Source organism: Pocillopora verrucosa, chromosome 11, assembly GCF_036669915.1.
Source record: "Pocillopora verrucosa isolate sample1 chromosome 11, ASM3666991v2, whole genome shotgun sequence".
Taxonomy (NCBI): Eukaryota; Metazoa; Cnidaria; class Anthozoa; order Scleractinia; family Pocilloporidae; genus Pocillopora; species Pocillopora verrucosa.
The window spans coordinates 13,206,450-13,228,533 of record NC_089322.1 but is presented as its reverse complement, the minus strand read 5'-3'; the positions used below and the strand labels follow the sequence as shown (position 1 = coordinate 13,228,533).

The 22,084-nt window shown below is 37.9% G+C and overlaps 3 protein-coding genes across 3 annotated transcripts; all 3 read left to right on the top strand.

The window, feature by feature from the left end:
• The first annotated feature begins 2,972 nt into the window (after positions 1-2,972).
• LOC136284371 (collagen triple helix repeat-containing protein 1-like) lies at positions 2,973-3,833 on the top strand. The gene is made up of 2 exons (XM_066174624.1): positions 2,973-3,230; positions 3,464-3,833. Exons 1-2 carry the CDS (start codon positions 2,973-2,975, stop codon positions 3,818-3,820), a joined length of 615 nt encoding a protein of 204 aa, XP_066030721.1. The 3' UTR covers positions 3,821-3,833.
• A 6,757-nt stretch (positions 3,834-10,590) lies between these two features.
• On the top strand, positions 10,591-13,311 carry LOC136284370 (collagen triple helix repeat-containing protein 1-like). Its single transcript, XM_066174623.1, has 3 exons — positions 10,591-10,732; positions 11,098-11,505; positions 11,742-13,311. Exons 1-3 carry the CDS (start codon positions 10,604-10,606, stop codon positions 12,099-12,101), a joined length of 897 nt encoding a protein of 298 aa, XP_066030720.1. The 5' UTR covers positions 10,591-10,603; the 3' UTR covers positions 12,102-13,311.
• Positions 13,312-17,883: 4,572 nt separating this feature from the next.
• On the top strand, positions 17,884-19,318 carry LOC131784524 (collagen triple helix repeat-containing protein 1-like). The gene is made up of 3 exons (XM_066158686.1): positions 17,884-18,005; positions 18,376-18,729; positions 18,959-19,318. The coding sequence occupies exons 2-3, from the start codon at positions 18,433-18,435 to the stop codon at positions 19,316-19,318; spliced, it is 657 nt and encodes a 218-aa protein (XP_066014783.1). The 5' UTR covers positions 17,884-18,005; positions 18,376-18,432.
• The last annotated feature ends 2,766 nt before the right edge of the window (positions 19,319-22,084 follow it).

Here is a 22,084-nt window from a genome sequence, read left to right as displayed (position 1 = left end):
ACTCTTGTCGACAAGTGAAACACCTAAAACAGTAGTAATTATAAAAACATCACTTTCGGAGAACATACCAAAAGGGACACAAAAATATCGTTCTCAATTGTAACCTCACAACACAAGTCTGGAATTTGTACACATAATACACAACAACAGATTTTGGAGATGAAAATATACATCACAACCTCAATATAAGTATGAATAGTTTAATCGACCATAGAAGAAATAAACGCGATATCAGGCGCTTCAGAGTCCGCAGAAACGCTCTCCTGAACATCTAAGGGCTTGACTGCTTTTATCCTGACGCAGTTTGTTAATTAAAACAGTGTTATCTGTGATATTTAAAAGACTTAAAAGCGTGAATAGTACATTGTCACAGACCAACTGGAAACAGTGTGTGCAGAAAAATCTGAATGATGATAGAGATAGTGGAACAGAAATATCTAGAAAATGAAATGAAAAATAAATCAAGTGTTAGAGCCAATTTGTTATGGCCATCTCTGAAAGAGACTTTTGAGAAATGCCACCAAACTAAAAATATCAATTGACAACTCTGTGCATTCAGGCTGGAAAAGTACGAGGTCATCATCAAATTATTTACAGTAATAGTCCCATAAAACATTTTTTTGCACTAAGACTGTCTTCTTGGCATTTTTAATTGGCTTGCTCATTCAACAAGCTGCAGTCTGTTACAGCTAGTAAAGTTTCATTCCAGCGAGATAGCCGCACATAAGAGTGTGTGAAAAATAATCTGAAGCATTGAAGGCTTACATTTTAGAAATAAATTCTGTTATCCGGAAAAAACAGATGTGACCCTTGTGACCCTTTTAACTTCACAACACAAGTCTGCACCTTGTACCATTAATACACAAAAAAGGATTTCGGAGATGGAAATATATCTCACTGCCTCGGTATGAGTATGAATACCGTAATCGACCATAGAAAAAATACACATGATATCAGGCGCTTCAGAGTCCGCAGAAACGCTCTCCTGAACATTTAAGGGCTTGACCGCTTTTTTATCCTGCCGTAGTTTGTTAATCACAACACTGTTATCCGTGATATTTAATAACGGGTCAACTTAACTAATCCTTTCATGGACGTATGGGCTATTTTCTGCCGGGGGGGGGGGGGGGGGTTGAACCACTTGCCAAAAATGCCTGCAAGTTGTCCAAGTTTTCAAGAAACAGTTGAAGAGAAGCAAGGGTCATACGATAAACTACGGCCTTTATATGAAATAAATATATGTTCTTGTGTATGACTCAATCATACGAGCTCATAAAACACTTTAAAAGAAATAGCTGTCTCTGCCATTTCGACCAATGATATGATCCATGTCACTGATGACTACAGAATCGGCATATTCCCTTTAAATGTTAATAAGTGCGATGTTACTTACATGTTGTTGCTCCATGGTGCTGCGGAAGTAAGTTCTAATCTGCGCAATGCACTGAATGATCGTTCTGTAGAAAACGATGCGTGGATGTAGCAGGTATTACTGCAAAGATATGTACCACTTTATTCGGAAAAATCTGGAAACGTATCAAAAAGATCCTTGTCCTGTGTGTATTGCTCAAAATTACTCTCAAAACACACAGTCCGGAAAAGAATTTAACTGGCCCTACCACGCTGACTTAAGCTCAAAACAAAAAATAACTCTTTCAAATAAAAAAAAAGGACGAAACGAAACATGAAAACTTTTGTAAAATTTTGATTTGCCCGGCACGTATGCCTATGGGTGCTATCATCTGTTTTCTCAATTAAACACATTATAGTTTCAGTTCAATTTCATATCAGTGAGACGGGTCTACAATTTGTACCACCATTAAAAAAATCAACAGATTTCGAACACGAAAATCTAACACACCACCTCCAGATAAGTTTAGATCAAACATGTGGCGTTAAAAAGGGTTTATACTATTTTGGAATGGATCCAATAACATGAATACCGAAATCGAGCTAAGGGCAAATGAACATCACATCACAGACCCTATCAAACTTTTTTTGCATCTCAATATGTCACATTTGATCAGAAGAGGAAAATTTTGTGGATCGGATTTTACTGCGTAATTTTTCTGAATCTGAGTGAAACATTGGTCTGTTGGTCAGTACGTGTTTCATTAGTGAACTGATGAGGAAATCACAGCCAAGTTGTTTACCCGGTGTGTGAGTTCGAGTAGTTTCAGACATCCTTATCATTTAGCTCCAGGTTTCTTAATTAATATTGTTATTTAACATGATAACTGACAGTTTGCATTTAATGAAATTCAGTAGGATATAAATTGGCGCGTACATAAGGAGAAATATATTTCAGTCATAAATCACGAACTATTCGCGAAAAGTAACCATCGGAGTATGGCGAAGCTTCTGATCCTCGCTGTTTTGTAATTTTTCTCGTCCGAAACAGGATTACGTTCCGTGGGACCAACCACCAGTCCTCAACAACAGAATCCTCAAGCTGGCGCTGACAAAGATCCCTGTGAGATACTCTTAAGCATGCTTTATCCACAATTATTTACTCCAAAATCGCTGTACTTCATGACGCGTTCATTTGTCATACCTCAGTTTATCACTCATGTCTGCCAAGCTAAGCACAAAAAAATCCCTCATCAATCATAAGTTTTCCAAAACAAAGTAGAACATTGCTGGAAAAGGTTTTCTTAGAGGGATATCTCTACAACGGTTATGAGATCATTCAATGTTCTGAGCTGTTTCTCCTAAAACGAAGCATAATTCTCAACGTGATTAGTTTATGAAGAAATTGCTGTACTACTTCGGCGGAAAATAAACATCAATGAACATCAAGTATGTTCATCCAATCACTATAAGTTCTTTCTTCTCTTTCTTCTTGCTCACGGATTTTTTGGGATTCCAGGATCGAATGGCATACCAGGAATGCCGGGAATTCCTGGCGCCCCAGGGCTGCAAGGACAACAAGGAAAAGAAAGGGGGAGCCTGGTGTCAAGGGAACGAGAGGTATGACGGGGACAAGAGGACAAAAAGGAAATCCAGGGTCACTTGGTAAAAATGGTGCACCTGGAATGATGGGAATAAAAGGAGATAAAGGTCATGAAGGGTCACGTGGTAGCAGTGGACCGCCAGGAATCAAGGGTGTGAAAGGAGAGCAGGGATCTAAAGGAGAGAAAGGAGAAATCGTGAATAGTGCAGTGTCACAGACCAACTGGAAACAGTGTGTGTGGAAACATGACGATGGTAGAGATAGTGGAAAGATAAAGGTACAGAAATGTCTAGAAAATGCAATAAAAATAAATTAAGCGTTAGAGCCAATTTGTCGTGGCCATCTCTGAAAAATACTTTTGAGAAATGCCGACGATTTAAAAATATAAATTAACAATTCTTTGCATTCTAGTGGCAGGAAAACTACAAGGTGCTCATCAAATTGTGTCCAATAGCACCCTGAGAAAGCATTTTTTTTCGCACTAAGACTGTCTTCTTGACATTTTTATAGGATTGCTCATTCAACAAGCTGCAGTCTGATTCAGCTATTAAAGTCTCATTCCAGGGAAATACAAGAGTCTATGGCAGTTCAAGTAAATGCAATCGGTGGTTCTTCAAGTTTAATGGAAATGAATGCAGTAGACCAATGACAATTGAGGCTGCTGTGTACAACTATTGGCCATCTAAGAGTGTTAATCTGCTTCATCACAGATCATTCGAGGGATACTGTGAAAACATCCCACAGGGCAGGGTCACTGTGGAGTTATGGGTAGGACAGTGTCCTACTGAACCACTGGGTGATGCTTACACTGGATGGCAATCAGTATCCCGGATAATGATAGAGGAAGTGTCTAGAGCCCAGTCCTAATCAGCCCTGTCATCTTCACTGGAGGACTGGAGTAGAATATTTTTTTACCATTCATCCATTATTTAGATTTCATGATTTTCTTACATTTCCTATACCGCCCAATAATTGAGTTACTGTTTGTCACAGGTGCTCTTTTGCCCTGATAATGTTGGATGTAATGAGGATTCCTTAACTCCAACTTAAACCTTCTGTTTCTTTTTAATTACATGTACTTTTAAACGACTGTGAATATATGAAAGTCATATATTTGAACTGCGGATAAAGACGTGAAAATGAAAACAATTTTTGCAGCAATGAACACTACCTAAGCAGCAGTGAAAATAAGACCTGAAAAAAATTCAGGCCTATACGGGATTTGAACCGATAACCTTTGCGATACCTGTACTTTTTAGTTTATGCTATGTACCGGTTAAGATACCTTCATCTCCTCCTGAAAATTTTTTCCTGAATTATTTTGAGTTTGTCTCTGCTTTGCAATAGAACTGTTTAACATGTGTTAGTCCACAAAATAATAGTTTCCTTAATCATTAGTGATACAACTGTGTGTGCTTCTTTGTATTTTTGGTTACATTACAAACCAGATATAATCTCTCACTTTTTTCCATTATTTCTATCATCTTTTTCTCAGTATCTTGAAAAATAGTTTTGTGACCCTTTAAAAACATTAAATGAAGACAAGGGATTCATAGTATGATAACAAATTGAAGGGAAAATGTTTATCATGGAATTTTAAAATTAATTCAATATTTTTAAATTAGATTGTATTCACAGCTAGTTTCTTTTTATGGAAATATATTTTCTCCATCCTGTTTGTTCTGGAAAGTCCTTTAGATCTGGTGATACATCTTTAATTTCATTAAAATAAAAAAATAGCAACAAAATGTCAAAGGGTTGGTGGGCACAGACAGCCCAAGCTCATAACTTACTCGATCTTACTCATCAAATCTGAATCCAATTAGGTAGGTTGATAAAACATCTTATTCCCATTTTCCTGTTTAATCCTCACTCGTTCCCAGTCCTTAATCACTTTTTGCAACATGGGGCAGAGGAGAATTCAGTTGGAAGCTGATTGTGAACTTCAAGAAAGACAACTTGGAATAGGTCATTCTTATTTTTTACCCTTTCGACCCGGGTTTCCATGCCTGAAAGAGGAAAATTTCCGCTAACAAAGAACTTCCCCTAAAAATTGTAGTTTTAGTTGATTGACAATTAGTGAAACCTACAATCAATTCCATTTACAAATGTTTTATGTGGCAGCTCAGGAGAACAAAAAAAGACAAATCTTGAGAATAAACAGTCAAGTTTCTAGACTGCTTACAAAAAAATATAACTCAGCTGATCTTTCTCTCAAGTTGTTTCAGAAGAGGGTGGCAAAGGGAGGGTTCCAATCACACATCACGTTGAATTTTCTATCGAATCACGCATCACGGGTAATTTTTTTTTTAAACCAATCACGCGTCACGTATAAAGGAGTAAGTACACTAATCTAACAATCTAAGATTTCAACCTATCGGATGTATTATTGAAAATTATATTGTATCCAACGATTTTATCCTGGAATGAATTGCGTTTCACTTGTCATATTGCTTTTTGTAAGACAAATTAAGATGATTTACTTGTTGAAACTAGACAACCAAGCGGTCGACAAAAAGAACACTGAAGAACATAGTCCTTAAGCAAATGTTAACTACATTAACTTATGCATGTTGTGTTACGATTGTTTGGACCTACCTGGAAGATCAAAGACATCAAAGGTCAGGCGAAGGTCAGCAAAGGACGGAAAAGAACAGAAAACAGTGTGACGGCTGCCATGGTTTATTGATCTTTGTAAGACTCTATTTACTTTGAATGATTGGTTTCCTCTTGGCCAAAGAGCGTTCACTATCACGGATATCTAATTAGTAAGTTTTGTAAATCACGCGTCACGCACTTGTAAAATAGAAAACCACGCATCAAGTTGTGATGTCCGGTCCCGCGTCACGCGGATAATTTGGGTTCAATCACGCGTCACCCTGCAAGTTTTGGGGCCATCACGCGTCACGCAAGAACCCTTTGCCACCCTCTTAGAAGTGCCACACATTACAAAGTAAACCTTGCTGTAAATAAATAAACACAACAAAATAATCTCATCTGTAGCACATGCAGGTACGAGGTTTGATCTTTATATGTCAACTTTTTGGTTAACGTTTACACTCCCAAGATCTTATTGGTAATTCTCCTTACTGTCTGCCAGACAATTCTTGTGATGTGCGTTTGGAAAACTTGGTATTGGATCAACTAACAATCGCTACTTGATATTTTGATATATCGAGGGATACTGTGAAAACATCCCACAGGGCAAGGTGACCGTTGAATTATTGGTAGGAAGATGTCCCGGTGAATCACTGGGTAAGGCTTACATTGGATGGTCATTAGTGTCCCGTATAAAGTTAGAAGAAGTGTCAAGAGCCCAGACCTGATCACTCCTATCGCCTGCACTTAAGATGACTTTTCAGCATTGCACTGTGCATCATGCACTGAGCATCATGCACTGCGCATAGATATCAAGTAATCAGTTGAATAAGTGTTGGTTTTCAGGCAATGGACGAGCTACTTTGATCTTTTGCTCTTGAAAAGGCACATTGACTAATATTGTTTATTGGATAATTTTGGTATAAAAATTATCTCCTTTCACTCAGAGAGACAGAAAAAAAAATTATCAGTGGAAAAAGAAGATATAGTTAAAAACGTGCAGGAGGCCCGTTAATCGAGAATGGAAATCATGATCTTATATGCAACGCCTCGAAGAACGCTTTGAGTCAATGTCGTTTAAAATCGGTTAATTTTTTCCATAAATTAAAAAACAAGGATCACGAGCTATTGCATTTTTCGAAACAGACCTTGGTAGGGAACGTTTAAGAAAAGTTTAACTTTTTTTTCATTCTTCCATCATCGTGATTTTCTAGATTTTCTCCAATTTTCAATATCGCAAGATATTTGTCTAACTTTTTGTTAGTAACAACTTTTGCTCTAAAAATATTCCCTGTTACCATTCCATTACTCCACAAAAAAAGCTGGTTTTTTTTACAAACTTGACAATTTGGTTCCCTCCCTGTTTTTCCTGAGTAATTTGCAATCCGTTTGTTTTAGCATTAAACGTGACATGTGAAGTGCTCTCCCCTATTTTATGCACAGCAGGTAAAATAAATGTCTAATACGGAAGAGTAGTCCTTATACCTGATTAATTTTAAAGAATTTAAAGGAATGTAAGGCCTCAATACGACATACTGTTGGCGGTAAATTAGGTAGTTCCTGCCTGTGAAGGAAAACTGAGCATGTTTTAATTTAAAAAAAAAAGACAGTTTTTTTAATCATTAGTGATACAGCTGTATATGCTTCTTTTCATGTTGGCTACATCGCCAACCAGAAAGGATCTCTCACTGTTCATCATCATTTTTTTCGTCTTTTTCTCAGTTCTTGCAAAAAAGTCTTGAAACCCTTCAAACACATTGATGAAGAAAAAAGAGTTGTCCCTTGTACACAAAAGAAAAATGTTTATCACAGTCTCGCAACTGAGTTAGCATGTTTTCAATTAAATTTTATTTACTAGTCTCTCCTTAAAGAGACATATTTCCTCCATCCTGTTTGTTCTGGTAAGTCCTTTGAATCTGGTGGCACATCTGTGATTTACTGTCGATAAAAATTAAATACAAAATGATTAAGGGCGAGCAAGCACAAAGAGCCGAAACTCATAAAAATAGTATCTATTATATTTCCTTTAGTCAAAACATGAGATGTGAAATGAAATTTTCAATAAACTAAAAATCACTCTTGCCATGCAGAAGAATGATGCAGTATTATACAAATCTGCATAGCGTAATCTAACGTGTTAAAGAAGTACTGGGATTTACTCAGTGTAAACTCACGTACCGAATAAAAATCGTTTTTCTTTGATGAAAAGCAATCCCATTGGTCATGGGATTTTTCTCGTTAGTTAAAAATATCGTTTGACTAATCATAAGGGTAATACGGTTTTTTTTCACAAGTAGGAAAATTGTATCGGTTTTCCCGCCTTTTGGAGCGGCATGCGAAATAATTGAGAGTGAATGTCTGCAACGCTCCTGAAGGTAAGATTAAATTTTTCACCCGTATTCAGTACATAAGTTTGATAGCATAACTGCATAATTATAATAGCAAGAGCATCGAAGATAATGCCGAAATAATGACGTAAGTTAAAAAAAAATCCCTATGGTGTTACACTTTGACAAAAGATGAATTCTGTAGCCTTAGTAATGGCCATAATGAAACTGCTTTTCTTGCTCCCACTTAAAGAATTTGCAAGTTTTTCCTTCTGATATTAGGAATGGGGAGGGGAGAGGGATGGGGAGGAGAGAGGGAGGGGGAGGGAGGGGGAGGGAGGGGGAGTGCACGCGCTTATTCAACTGATTACGTGATATCTATGCGCAGTGCATGATGCGCAGTGCATGATGTGCAGTGCATGGCGCATAGTGCAATATCATGAGCTCATACATTGTTATTTTGAGCTTATTGAAAAATTCTAAGCATGATGTTTGGCATAACGCTATGTTTCCAGAGGGGGACACTCGAAACCAAAGTTACTCGAAACTATTTTGAAACTAAATGCCACTTTCAATGAGCATACGCTGATCATACATGAGCGTCTGTACAGGAAGACGGATAATTCAGGTCTTCAAGAACGCCATACTGAACATCTAAGCTAATTAAAGTGTTGACATGTCTTAAAAGTATTGTCTATTAGGAGATTTTGTTTTAAATCGCACACAATTTTCAGAATTTTCAACACAAAGCTACGCAATTTCAGGCCGTGAATTCGAGTAAACAACGATTCAAGCATGGTAAATCTATTACGCGAATCTTTTACATGCAAGAAATTGGTTCCTTTTTTTCGCTTCTAAGCAGTAAATTTAGCTTTCCTTTAAAAGTAGCTTTAGTCTGGAGAATTTTCTTGTTCTAGAAGCTTAGGATGATCCTAGCTTCGTCTCGAACAACTCACGAGTCTCTCGTGCTCTCCAAACCTCCCGCATGTATCCATGGCATATCTGGATATACGCACGCTAAGCATGAAGAACATGATACATCCTGCACTGCAACTGAGGCGAGCTCGTGACCGATCATCTTCCTCAGATGCCAAGTCATAAACACGGCCATGCTGGTTTTCTTCTGATGATCTTCATGGATGATCATGGATAATCACAACTTCTGGGAAGCTCTAGGAAATTCACCCAATAAGGAAACAAGGAAAGGAAATAAAGCTGTTTTCGATAACACCGTACCTTATCACATCCCTTCTGAAATCACTGGTCATTTGGTCAAAGGCCAAACGGAAATCATGTCACTGACCATATCAAATATCTCTTCCTCCTTAATATGTCACGTTTGATCAGAGAAGGGATGCTACGTGGCCTGGATTTTCCGGGTAATTTCTCTGAATCTATGTAGATTACGTGCTTCATTAATGAACGTGATAAGGATATCATAGTCAAGTTATTTACCCGTGTGTGATTTCGAGTAGTTTCAGACTTCCTTTCCATTTGATTAGCTCCATCGCTTCCTTGTTAAAATTCTTATTTTAGAATGGTAGCTGAGAGTTTACATTTAAAGGAAATTCTTTAGGATACAAAAAGGCACGTACAGAAGGAAATGCTTCACAACGAACAAAGTCAGTGTGTAAACATCCCATTATGGCCGTCATTCATCTGTATTCATTAACACGCCAGCTAGATCAAGTAACAGATACTTAACAGTTTCGTTTGCTAAATTGAAAGATTTTGTTAAACTTCTTTGAGGTTAAATTTTGTAAAATAAACAAAAGGTCAATATGCTTAATTAAGAACTAAGGTTGTACTAAGAAATGTTAAATATATTTCAGAGAAAAATTTACCTCTGTTCCAGAGGAGATCTAACAAAGCAGTCATGAGGTACTGTAATAGTTCTTGACTGACAAATGATAACTCGCCCCTTCAAAAAAGCGTTAGCTAATTAAAAAAAAAAAAAAACCTCGACAATTTTCAATGAGCATGCGTTATCTATACTTGAATTTATGTACAGGAAGATAGACAATTCATGCAGTTTTCTAATTCTCTGAAATGAGCTTGAGGTCTCCAGGAACACCATACTGAACATCTGACGGCTTGGCCGCTTTAATACTGCCGCATTTTTCTAATTACAACACGGTTTTCTGTGATACTAACGACTGGCCGGGTCAAAATAACTAAAAATATCCCGCATTTCCTCAATCAAAAACATTATTGTTTCAGTTTAACAAGATTTGCAGCATGACGCGTCTAAAATTTGTATCGTTAATACATATGGTTAAGTTTGAAGATGAAAATCTATCACACTGCGTTTGAAAGGTCTAACACTCGGTATTTAGAACGTTTAATAATTAATGCAGAATACGTGAGTACCGTCCAAAGGCCAAACGAAGATCACGTCAGTCACAGACTTTATCAAATTTCTATGCCTCCTCAATATGTCGCGTTTGATCAGAAAGGAACATTTCATTGCGCAGATGTTTCCGGGAAATTCTATGTATTTGTAGAGGGTACGTGCTTCATTAAAAACGTGATAAGGATATCAGAGTTAAGTTGTTTACACGTGTGTGATCTCGAGTAGCTTGAGACTTCCTTATCATTTAGCTCCATCGCTTCCTACAGTTTACATTTCAAGGAAATTCTCTAGGATATAAATAGGCGCGAATATAAGGAGATATATATTTCATTCATAGAACACGAACTGCTCGTGTGAAGCAACTATCGAAGAATGGCGAAGCTTCTGATCCTCGCTACTTTGTTAATTTTCTCATCCAAAACAGAAGTAAGTTCCGTGGGAACAACCACCAGTCCTCAACAACAGAATCCGCAAGCTGGCGCTGACAAAGACCCATGTGAGGTACACTTAAGCATGCTTTATCCGCGGTTCTTTACTGTAAAATTGCATGTACTTCATGAAGCGTTCATCTGTCACACCTAAGTTTACTACCCATGTCTACCAAGCTAAGCGCAAAACAAATCCCTCATCGATCATAAGTTTTCAAATACAAAGTAGAACATTACTAGAAAAAGTTTTCTTTTAGGGATATCTCGACAAGGTTATGATATCATTCAATGTTCTGAGCTGTTTCTCATAAAACGAAGTTACATTCTCAACGTGATTAGCTTCTGAAGAAACTGTTGTGCTACTTCGGCGGACAATTAAATATCAATGAACATCAAGTACGTCCATCCAATTACTATACGTTCTTTTTTCTTTCTCAGAAATCCGTTTTTGCTCCCGGATTTTCTGGGATTCCAGGTTCGAATGGCATACCAGGAATGCCGGGAATTCCTGGCGCCCCAGGGCCGCAAGGACAGCAAGGAAAAGATGGAGCTAAGGGGGAGCCTGGTGTCAAGGGACCGAGAGGTATGACGGGAACTAGAGGACAAAAGGGAAATCCAGGGTCACTTGGTAAAAATGGTGCACCTGGAATGATGGGAATAAAAGGAGAGAAAGGTCATGAAGGGTCACGTGGCAGCAGTGGACCGCCAGGAATCAAGGGTGTGAAAGGAGAGCAGGGATCTAAAGGAGAGAAAGGAGAAATCGTGAATAGTGCAGTGTCACAGACCAACTGGAAACAGTGTGTGTGGAAACATCTGAATGATGATAGAGATAGTGGAAAGATTAAGGTATCGAAATATCTAGAAAATTCAATGAAAATAAATTAAGTGTTAGAGCCAATTTGTCATGGCCATCTCAACAAGAGACTTTAGAGATATGCTATCAAACTGAAAATATCAATTAACAATTCTATGCATTCTTGCAGACAGGAAAAGTAAAAGGTCATGATTAAATTTTTTCCTTTACCACTCTTGTAAAATATTTTTTATTGTACTAAGACTATATTCATGGCATTGTTTTTTAGGATTGCTCAATCAACAAGCTACATTCTGATACAGCTATTAAAGTCTCATTCCAGGGAAATATGAGAGTCTATGGCACTTCAAGGAAATGCAATCGATGGTTCTTCAAGTTTAATGGAAATGAATGCAGTGGACCAATGACAATTGAGGCTGCTGTGTACAACTATTGGCCATCTGGGAATCCTGAGCTGCTTCATCACAGATCATTTGAGGGATACTGTGAAAACATTCCACAGGGCAGGGTTACTGTGGAGTTATGGGTAGGAAAGTGTCCCAGTGGTCATACATTAGGTGATGCTTACACTGGATGGCAATCAGTATCCCGGATAATGATAGAGGAAGTGTCTAGAGCCCAGTCCTGATTACTCCTGTCATTTTTATACAAGGAATGGTGAACAAAACTTAATTTTTCTATCATCCTAGCTTTCAAGATTTCCCCCACTATCGATATCCTAAAATACGTAATGTTTTACTTTTTGTGAAAAACATCTTTTTCTTTTCTAAACATTTCCCCTACTTTTTGTGCGATTGTGATACAAGATAATTAGGTTTCATCATCTGAGTTGATAAGGTTACTGATTTCTTTTCAATCGCGCGAGAAGGAGAAACTGTTTGAAATATATAACTCACAAATATTAACCAAAGTGATGGTCGCTGGTGGAAGATATTTCCCGAGCTGCGAAGCGGCGAAGAAAATGTCCACCCTTGCCATCCACAGTGAGTTGAATAGTTGTTTTAGAGAATTAGTATATCCTAAAAAAAAATGAGTAAATATAGCACAACAAAAAATCATTCATTTATTCTTGCAATGGCTACAATAAACTTCTGGCGCAAATCCCGCGCGCGTTGCTTAAAGGTGAATAACAAAGGAAATCCGGAATTTGAGCAACCAATCAGAGCGAGATTTCAACGCTATCCACTATCCTGGTACATATTAATAGCAATTTCTATTGTAGTTAACAGTACTCTTAAAACCACTGATTTTAATATCGAGAAGTTTTTCTATTAACAATTGGTTCATACGTCAGCGTGCGTTCATCGAGATATGAAGCACGCAGGAAGTTTGGAGAGTACGAGTTAGTTTTTTAAAAATATAAGCGAAGAGTCACTATGCTCATTTATGAAAAACGGGTTTATCATGGAATACATGTACCTTCAAACTCCATCGGCCAAATCTAGAAATATCATTTCTCTGGTAAATTCATTATTTTCGTGGCAATGAGTAGTGCTCTATATATTTCACGGTGAGAAAATTTCTCTGAGTTCCGAAGAAGATATGGGCCACAGTAAATATTTTTCCCCTTTAAAGAACATTGGTTAAGGTCAGATAACTTATGCCAGTATAATGTTGGGCATAATGTTATAGCCAGTGACTTCATAAAAATCCCGCCTTGACGTTACAGTTTACCAAGAAATGAATTCCATCCTGAGTGCTTTCAACAGCAAGCCTGCTTTTCTTGCTTGCACTTCTGGAATTTTTTCCGTAAAATGTTTGTTTTGAACTTCGGTAAGCCTTTTATTGTTAGCAAGTGTTACCTGTTGGTGATAGGAATAAAGTAGGGGGACGGGAGGTCGAGGGACTCCGGCATAAAAGTTATTATTATGAATAATAAAATTGAACAGAAAGAAAAACTTGAGCATAATTTTTTTCAAGATGCCATGGATGACGGTCAGAAGCATAATGATCAAGTTTTCGCGCATAATTTATGTGAAACTCGCTCTGGCTAAAAGAACAGAAACACCTTTCATCACATGCACAACTGAACTGGCAAATATCCACACATGATAATGAATAGAAAGCAAAAAATAATTATTTGGGATTCGAGTGCGGCGTTTAATTTATACAAGGGCGGCGTTTATTGAAAATCCAATTCATTTCTTGCAATCAATAGTATGGCAACTGACCATTTTAATTTTTTAAAACAGAAACATGTTTTAGCGCTTTTCTCATAACCTTGGGAGTAATTATTATTATGAAAATATTTCATACATGCTTAAGAAGATATTGCACAGAGAACACAAAGTATGCGCGCAAAGGAAAAACAAGGTGTGCAACTTCCAGGGCCGTCTGGGCTGAAAGCCTCCAGAACTTCGCCGAATTTCTTCCGCTTCCAAACGTCGCTTACCTCCCAGCTTGGGACGCGTTAAAAGTCGATAAACGTGTAAGAGCCAAGCCAAAAATCAGTGCAATTGTCCGCCTCTAACTACCTGAAAAGCCTGCTCGATTTTCAACATTCGCTCATCATCCGCCGTCGACACATAATGTGGACCGAAGAGGTCGATCTTAAGCCTTCGATTAACCATGTTACAATTCAAATGAATCACTAACCGAGCTCAGATTTCACCCGACCCTCCCCACGCCAATGCAAAGTGTGTCGGTCGAAAGACAGTACAAACTAGCCCTCCCCTAAGGCTATTTTACCACTTCCGTTCCGCAACCGGAAAAACATTAGCCAATCGGAACGAAGCTGTCAGTAGTAGCTTCGTTCCGATTGGCTGATGCCTTCTGCCTTTGTAGGGGCATCAGTGCAAAGTGGAGAATTATCTGTCTCAAAACCCCGCAAAATCACTCGAGACAACATAGTAAGTTCATTTATCTGACTGTCAGGAAGTGGATTTTGGGGATGAAATGTTATGATTTGCGGCGTTTATGAAACATTTCTCGGGATTACTTGCGTCTTGCCGAGATCGACCGTTGCAAATTACAAACAATGCGAGAGTCCAATTATCGTATCAAATAACTGACGTCATGCGGCCTCAAACCCACAGGGTTGTCTGCCTGTAGCAACATATTCACTGCTAAGACGTGCATTCGACAGGTGCAAAATTTATTTGTTCCGGCGAAAATATTTTGCATCATCATACAACAGAAGTTGCTGCGCTACCTGAACAGACGAGTAAATATGGCAATGAAAATCTAGTACGTACACCCAATCAGCAGTACATACATTTTTTTTTTTTTTCAGATATCCGTCTTTGCTCGAAGATATTCTGGAATTCCAGGATCGAATGGCATACCAGGAAGGTAGGGAGGGAGCTGAGGGGGAGGGACCGAGAGGCATAACGGGGAGGAGAGGGGAAAGAAAGGAAATAAAAGGTCACGTGGTAATAATGGTGCACCTAGAATGAAAGGATTTAAAAAATATAATGGTGATGTAGGTTGTTTTGGTGGCAGATGCTTTAGAAACTCTTTAAGGTGGCCAATTTACATTATCAGTTCAGTTGATAAAAACTTATTATCTTGTAATACCCCTCACTGACGTAGTATCACAGTTACAAAATTGCCCTCTTTGAACATCTAAGGGCTTGGCTGCCTTTTCCTTGCTGCATTTTGCTAATTAAAACACCGTTATCTGTGATATTTGAAAAAGGAGTCAAGCTAACGAATGCTATCACCTATTTCCTAAATCAAACAAGTTATTACGCCAGTTTAATTAGATGCTCAGTTAGACAAGTATTTGAACGTTTCGGGGAAATGGCTTGAGCAAACTGGGTGGAAGGCACCATGAATATTGGATCCCAAAATCTTCTCATCTTATGTAACATGTCTTGCTTCTACAACTTTAACCCTAACTAACTCTCACTAACTACTATCAAAAAGATGTGCAAAGATATTCCCACTTGGTTGTGTTATCTTAACCTTGGAAGTTGACACCACACCTGTGCTCTATGCGAGATAACGGCACATAAGACTGTGTGAAAAATAATCTGAAGCATTGAAGGCTTACATTCTAGAGATAAATTCCGTTATCTGATAACAGTAACAGATGTGACCCTTACGCTGATAAAAAAAACCTTCAAGTCTTGTAGAAAATGAAACACCTAAATTAGTGGTAATCATAAAAACATCATTTTCGAGAACAAACCAAAAAGAGACACAAAAATATCGTTCTTGATTTGAAATACACAAGGGCGAGTCTGCAATTCGTACCATTAATACACAAAAACAGATTTTGGAGATGAAAATATATCTGAAATATCAAAGGGCTTGACCGCTTTTATTCTGCCGCAGTTTGTCAATTACAACGCTGTGATCTGTGATATTTAACATTGTCACAGACCAACTGGAGACTGTATGTGTGGAAAATATATGATAGATAGAGATCGTATGATAGAGATCGTGGAAAGATTAAGATACAGAAATATCCAGAAAATGCAATGAAAAATAAATTAAGTGTTAGAGCCAATTTGTCATGGCCATCTCTGAAAGACACTTTTGAGAAATGCTATCTAACGAAAAATATCAATTAACAATTGTGTTCATTCCAGCAGGCAGGAAAAGTACAAGGTCATCATCAAATTATTTCTTATAACACTCTTATAAAACATGAATTTTTCCACAAGACTATCTTCTCGGTATAATTTATAGGATTGCTCGTTTAACAAGCTGCATACGGATACAGCTATTTAAGTTTAAAATTTTTCATTCCAGCGAGATAGCGGCACATAAACTGTGTGGAAAATAATCTGAAGCATTAAAGGCTTACATTTTAGAGATAAATTCTGTTATCCAATAACAGTAACAGATGTGATCCTTAAGCTGATAAAGAAAAACCTTTATGTCTTGTAGAAAAATCAAATACTTAAAATAGTGGTAATTAGTACAAACATCACTTTCGCGAACATACCAAAAGAGACACAAAAATATCGTTCTTAATTTTAACAACACAACACGAGCCTACAATTTGCGCCATTAATACACAAAAACAGACTTTGGAGGTGAAAATATATCTCACAGAATATAAGCATGAATACCGCACCCGACCATAGAACAAATAAACCTGATATCAGGCGCTTCAGAGTCGCAGAAACGCTCTCCTGAACATCTGAGGGCTTGACCGCTTTTATCATGTCGCAGTTTGTGAATTACAACACTGTTATCACTGATATTTAATAGTGGGTCAAACTAAATGATGCTATCCTGGGTGCCGCTACGGGCCATTTTTTGCCGGGAGGAGGGGGCGATTTTGTAACTTTTAGCAACGCAGGAGAAGCTTTCTTTATCGGGTGTTTCACAGTAACAGATATTTTACAAAGCACAGACTATTTCTATTAACCCTGAGCTCAAGCTCGGTCAGCACTTTGTCGATGGACGCATAGTAACTGTTCATACGGTGGTGCAATTCCGGTGTCAGCCGCGTTTGTCTTTGCACATGATCACCCACAAGGTCTTGAAGGCTGCGCGATGGCGTTTGTCTGAGTGCCCTGGCTTCTCGTAATTCAAACTGAGAATTGTTTAACCACTTCTTAACTTTAAGACCCATTGTTGACACTATCTGCCATACACTGTTGGAACCTTCTTCACTACGACAACGGCGTAAGGTCTGAATGGTAATGTCGGCATTTCTACGGGTGGAAATGACGTCGACCGTCTTCCCCTGAAGAAATCAGCACAGACGACGAGTTTTGCTCAGAACTGCTCTCAACACACAGTCCGAAGATGAATTTAACTGGCTTTACCACACCGACTTAAGCTCAAAATAAAAAAAATAACTCTTTCAAAGAAAAAAAAGGCGAAACGAAACATGAAAACTTTTGTAAAAATTGGGTTTGCCCAAATTTCTCTAGCTGCCCCCAAAATCTTAGTTGCCCGAAATTCGGGAGGGGGGGGCTGGGGGAGGGGGGTGTTGCAGCCCCCCAGCCGCAACGGCACGTACGCCTATGGGTGCTATCACCTGTTTTTTTCAATTAAATAATGGAGTAATAATAATGGAGTGGATCCAATAACATGGATACCGAAACAGAGCTAAGGACAAATGAATATCATACCACAGACCATATCAAACTTTACTTCTCAATATGTCACGTTTGATCAGAAGAGGAAGATTTTGTGGCCCAAATTTTACTGCTTAATTTCTCTGAATCCGAGTGAAACGTTGGTCTGTTGGTCAGTACGTGCTTCATTAGTGAACTGATAAGGATGTCACAGTCAAGTTGTTTACCCGGTGTGTGAGTTCGAGTAGTTTCAGACATTCTTATCATTTAGCTCCAGGCTTCTTAATTAAGATTGTTATTTAATATGAGAACTGACAGTTGCATTTAATAAAATTCAGTAGGATATAAATAGGCGCGTACATAAGGAGATATATATATCAGTCATAGAACAAGCACTATTCGCGCAAAGTAACCATCGAATTATGGCAAAGCTCCTGATCCTTGCTGCTTTGTCATTTGTCTCATTCAAAACAGGAGTAAGTTCCGTGGGAATAACCACCAGTCCTCAACAACAGAATCCACAAACTGGCGCTGACAAAGACCCATGTGAGGTACTCTTAAGCATGCTTTATCCACGGTTATTTACTACAAAATCGCATGTACTTCATGACACGTTCATTTGTCACACCTAAGTTTAACCACTCATGTCTGCCAGGCTAAGCGCAAAACAAATCCCTCATCAATCATAAATTTTCAAAGACAAAGTGGAACATTACTGAATTAATTTTCTTTAGGGATATCTCTATGTATGGAGCGTTACGAGATCATTCAATGTTCCGAGCTGTTTCTCCTAAAACGAAGCTAAATTTTCATCAAGATTAGTTTCTGAAGAAACTGCTGGGCTACTTCGGCTAACAAGTAAATATCAATGAACATCAAGTACATCCATCAAATTACAATATGTTCTTTTTTCTTCCTCAGAAATCCATTTTTGCTCACGGATTTTCTGGGATTCCAGGATCGAATGGCATACCAGGAATGCCGGGAATTCCTGGCGCCAAGGGACCGAGAGGTATGACGGGTACAAGAGGACTAAAAGGAAATCCAGCGTCACCGGGTAAAAATGGTGCACCTGGAATGATGGGAAGAAAAGGAGATAAAGGTGATCAAGGGTCACGTGGCAACAATGGACCGCCAGGAATCAAGGGTGTGAAAGGAGAGCAGGGATCTAAAGGAGAGAAAGGAGAAATCGTGAATAGTGCAGTGTCAAAGACCAACTGGAAACACTGTGTGTGGAAAAATCTGAATGATGGTAAAGATAGTGGAAAGATTAAGGTACAGAAATATCCAGAAAATGTAATGAAAAAGGAGTTAAGAGCCAATTGGTCATGACCATCTCTGAAAGAGACTTTTGAGAAATGCCGCCAAACTAAAAATATTAATTAACAATTCTGTGCATTCTTACAGAAGGAAAAGTACAAGGTCATCATCAAATTTTTTCCTTTACCACTCTTAGAAAACATTTTTAATTGTACTAAGACTGTATTCATGGCATTTTTTATAGGATTGCTCATTCAACAAGGTGCAGTCTGATACAGCTATTAAAGTCTCATTCCAAGGAAATATGAGAGTCGCTGGCAGTTCAGCTAAATGCAACCGGTGGTTCTTCAAGTTTAATGGAAATGAATGCAGTGGACCAATGACAATTGATGCTGTTGTGTACAACTATTGGCCATCTGGGAATCCTTATCTGTATCATCACAGGTCATTTGAGGGATACTGTGAAAATATTCCACAGGGCAGGGTTACTGTGGAGTTATGGGTAGCAAAGTGTCTCAGTGGTCAAACATTAGGTGATGCTTACACTGGATGGGAATCAGTATCCCGGATAATGATAGAGGAAGTGTTTAGAGCCCAGTCCTGATTACTCCTGTCATTTTCATACAAGGAATTATGAACAATATTTAGTTTTTCCATCATCCTAGCTTTCAAGATTTCCGCCACTATCGATATCCTAAAGTACGTAATGTTTTACTTTTTGTCACAAACATCTTTTTCTTCTATAAACATTTCCCCTATTTTTTGTGTGCTTGTGATACAAGATAATTAGGTTTCATCATCTGAGTTGATAAGGTTATTGATTTATTTTCAATCGCGCGAGAAGGAGAAACTGTTTGAAATATATAACTAACAAATATTTACCAAAGTGAAGGTGGCTGGTGGAAGATATTTCTCGAGCTGCGAAGCGGCGAAGAAAATATCCACCCTTGCCATCCACATTGAGTTAAATACTTGTTTTAGTGAATTAGTATATCCTAAAAAAAAAAGTGAGTAAATATAGCACAAAAAAATCCCGCGCGCGTTGCTTTAATGTGAATAACAAAAGAAATCCGGAATTTGAGCAACCAATCAGAGCGCGATTTCAACGCTATCCACTATCCTGGTACATATTAATAGCAATTTCTATTGTAGTTAACAGTACTCTTAAAACCACTGATTTTAATATCGAGAAGTTTTTCTATTAACAATTGGTTCATACGTCAGTGTGCGTTCATCGAGATATGAAGCACGCGGGAAGTTTGGGAAGCACGAGCTAGTTTTTTAAAATATAATCGGAGAGTTACTATGCTCATTTATGAAAAACGGGTTTATTATGGAATACATGTACCTTCAAACTCCATCGGCCAGATCTATAAATATCATTTCTCTGCTAAATTCATTATTTTCGTGGTCCTGAGTAGTGCTCTATATATTTCACGGTGAGAAAATTTCTCTGAATTCCAAAGAAGATTTGGGCCACAGTAAATATTTTTCCCTTCTAAAGAACACTGGTTAAGTTCAGATAACTTATGCCAGTATAATGTTGAGCATAATCTTATAGTTAGTGACTTCATAAAAATCCCGCCTTGATGTTACAGTTTACCAAGAAATGAATTCCATCCTAAGTGCTTTCAACAGCAAGCCTGCTTTTCTTGCTTGCACGTAAGGAATTTTAGTAAAATGTTGTGTTCCGAACTTCGGTAAGCCTTTTATTGCTAGCAATTGCAAGTGTTACCTGTTGGTCATAGGAATAAGGTAGGGGGACGGGAGGTCGAGGGGTTCTTAAAAGCTATTATTTTGAATTATCAAATTGATCAGAAAGAAAAATTTGAGCATAATTTTCTGCACGATGTCATGGGTGACGGTCAGTAGCATAATGATCAAGTTTTCGCGCATAGTTTATGTGAAACTTGCTCTGACTAAAAGAACAAAAGCACCTTTTATCACACGCACAACTTAACTGGCAAATATCCACACGTGATAATGAAGCAATAGAAAGCAAGAAATAATTTTTTGTGTGGTGTTTTTTCTGTTCTTGTTTTTATTTTATTGATATTGAATCAGACCCTTTTCAGAAGCCAGTCTGCAATTTGCTTCATTAAAATGTATCAACAGATTTTGAACACAAGCACGGATCAAACAAACGGTTTCTGAAAAGTTTTGAGCTATTTTGATATCGATCGGGAATATACATGAATATCATAATCGATCAGAGGACAAATGAACATCACATCACAGACCATATCAAACTTATTTTCCTTCTCAACATGACAAGTGTGATCTAAATACGAACATTTGGTGGCCCCGATTTTCCTGCTAGTTTCTCTGAATTTATCTTATTTGTACCGGTTCTAACACGATTTCGAGTGCAATTTGGTGTAACTAGGCACGAGTAAATTTTTCAAAAATGACAAAATTGTACGAGCCCGTAGGGAGAGTGCAATTTGCAGTCATTTAAAAATTTACAAGACGTTAATTTATCTTATTTGTGTCAGTAAATAAAATGATTTCGAGTGCAACTTGGTGTAAATAGGCACGAGTAAATTTTTCAAAGATAACAAAAGAGTGCAATTTGTAGTCTTTAAAAAATTTACAAGAACTTAGTGACATCAAATTGCAAGAGAAATCATCATATTACTTGCTATTATAAAATGTTCAGAGAAATGCGCGCTGTGATTGGTCAGAACGAGTTCACTATATTTCCATAAAGCACGTGCCTTACGTCCCACGAGTGCATTGTTGAGATATAGTGTACGCAGCCAACGTCATCGGTACGAGCGCACGCAATTCACGATACGTTTTCTAAAAGAAATAAAAAAGCTTGTTTCTCGAGCATTGTTTAGTTATATAAGCACTGGGGAATTTTTAAGAACACTCGAGACGTGCAAGAAGCACTCGCCTTCGGCTCGTGCTTTTCCGTGCTTATATAACTCAACAATGCACTCGGCGCGTTTTTTATTCTTTAAGGATGTACATGGAAAAAAAAACGCGGAAAGTCCAGACAGACGAAATTTTGAAGGCGTGCGGGGGCCATTTGTAATTAATTTGCACTCGTGTTACAACTTTGCACGCGTGTTACATTAGAATGCAATCGTTTTCAGCCAATCAGAAGCGCGTAAATTTTTCCTGTACATTATTAATTGGATTGAATTTTTCGGAATTCGAGTGCGGCGTTTAATTTATACAAGGGCAGCGTTTATTTAAAATCCAATTCCTTTCTTACAATCAATAGTATGGTAACTGACCATTTTAATTTTTTAAAACAGAAACATGTTTTAGCGCTTTTCTCATAACCATGGGAGTTATTATTATTATGAAAATATTTCATACATGCTTAAGAAGATATTGCACAGAGAACACAAAGTATGCG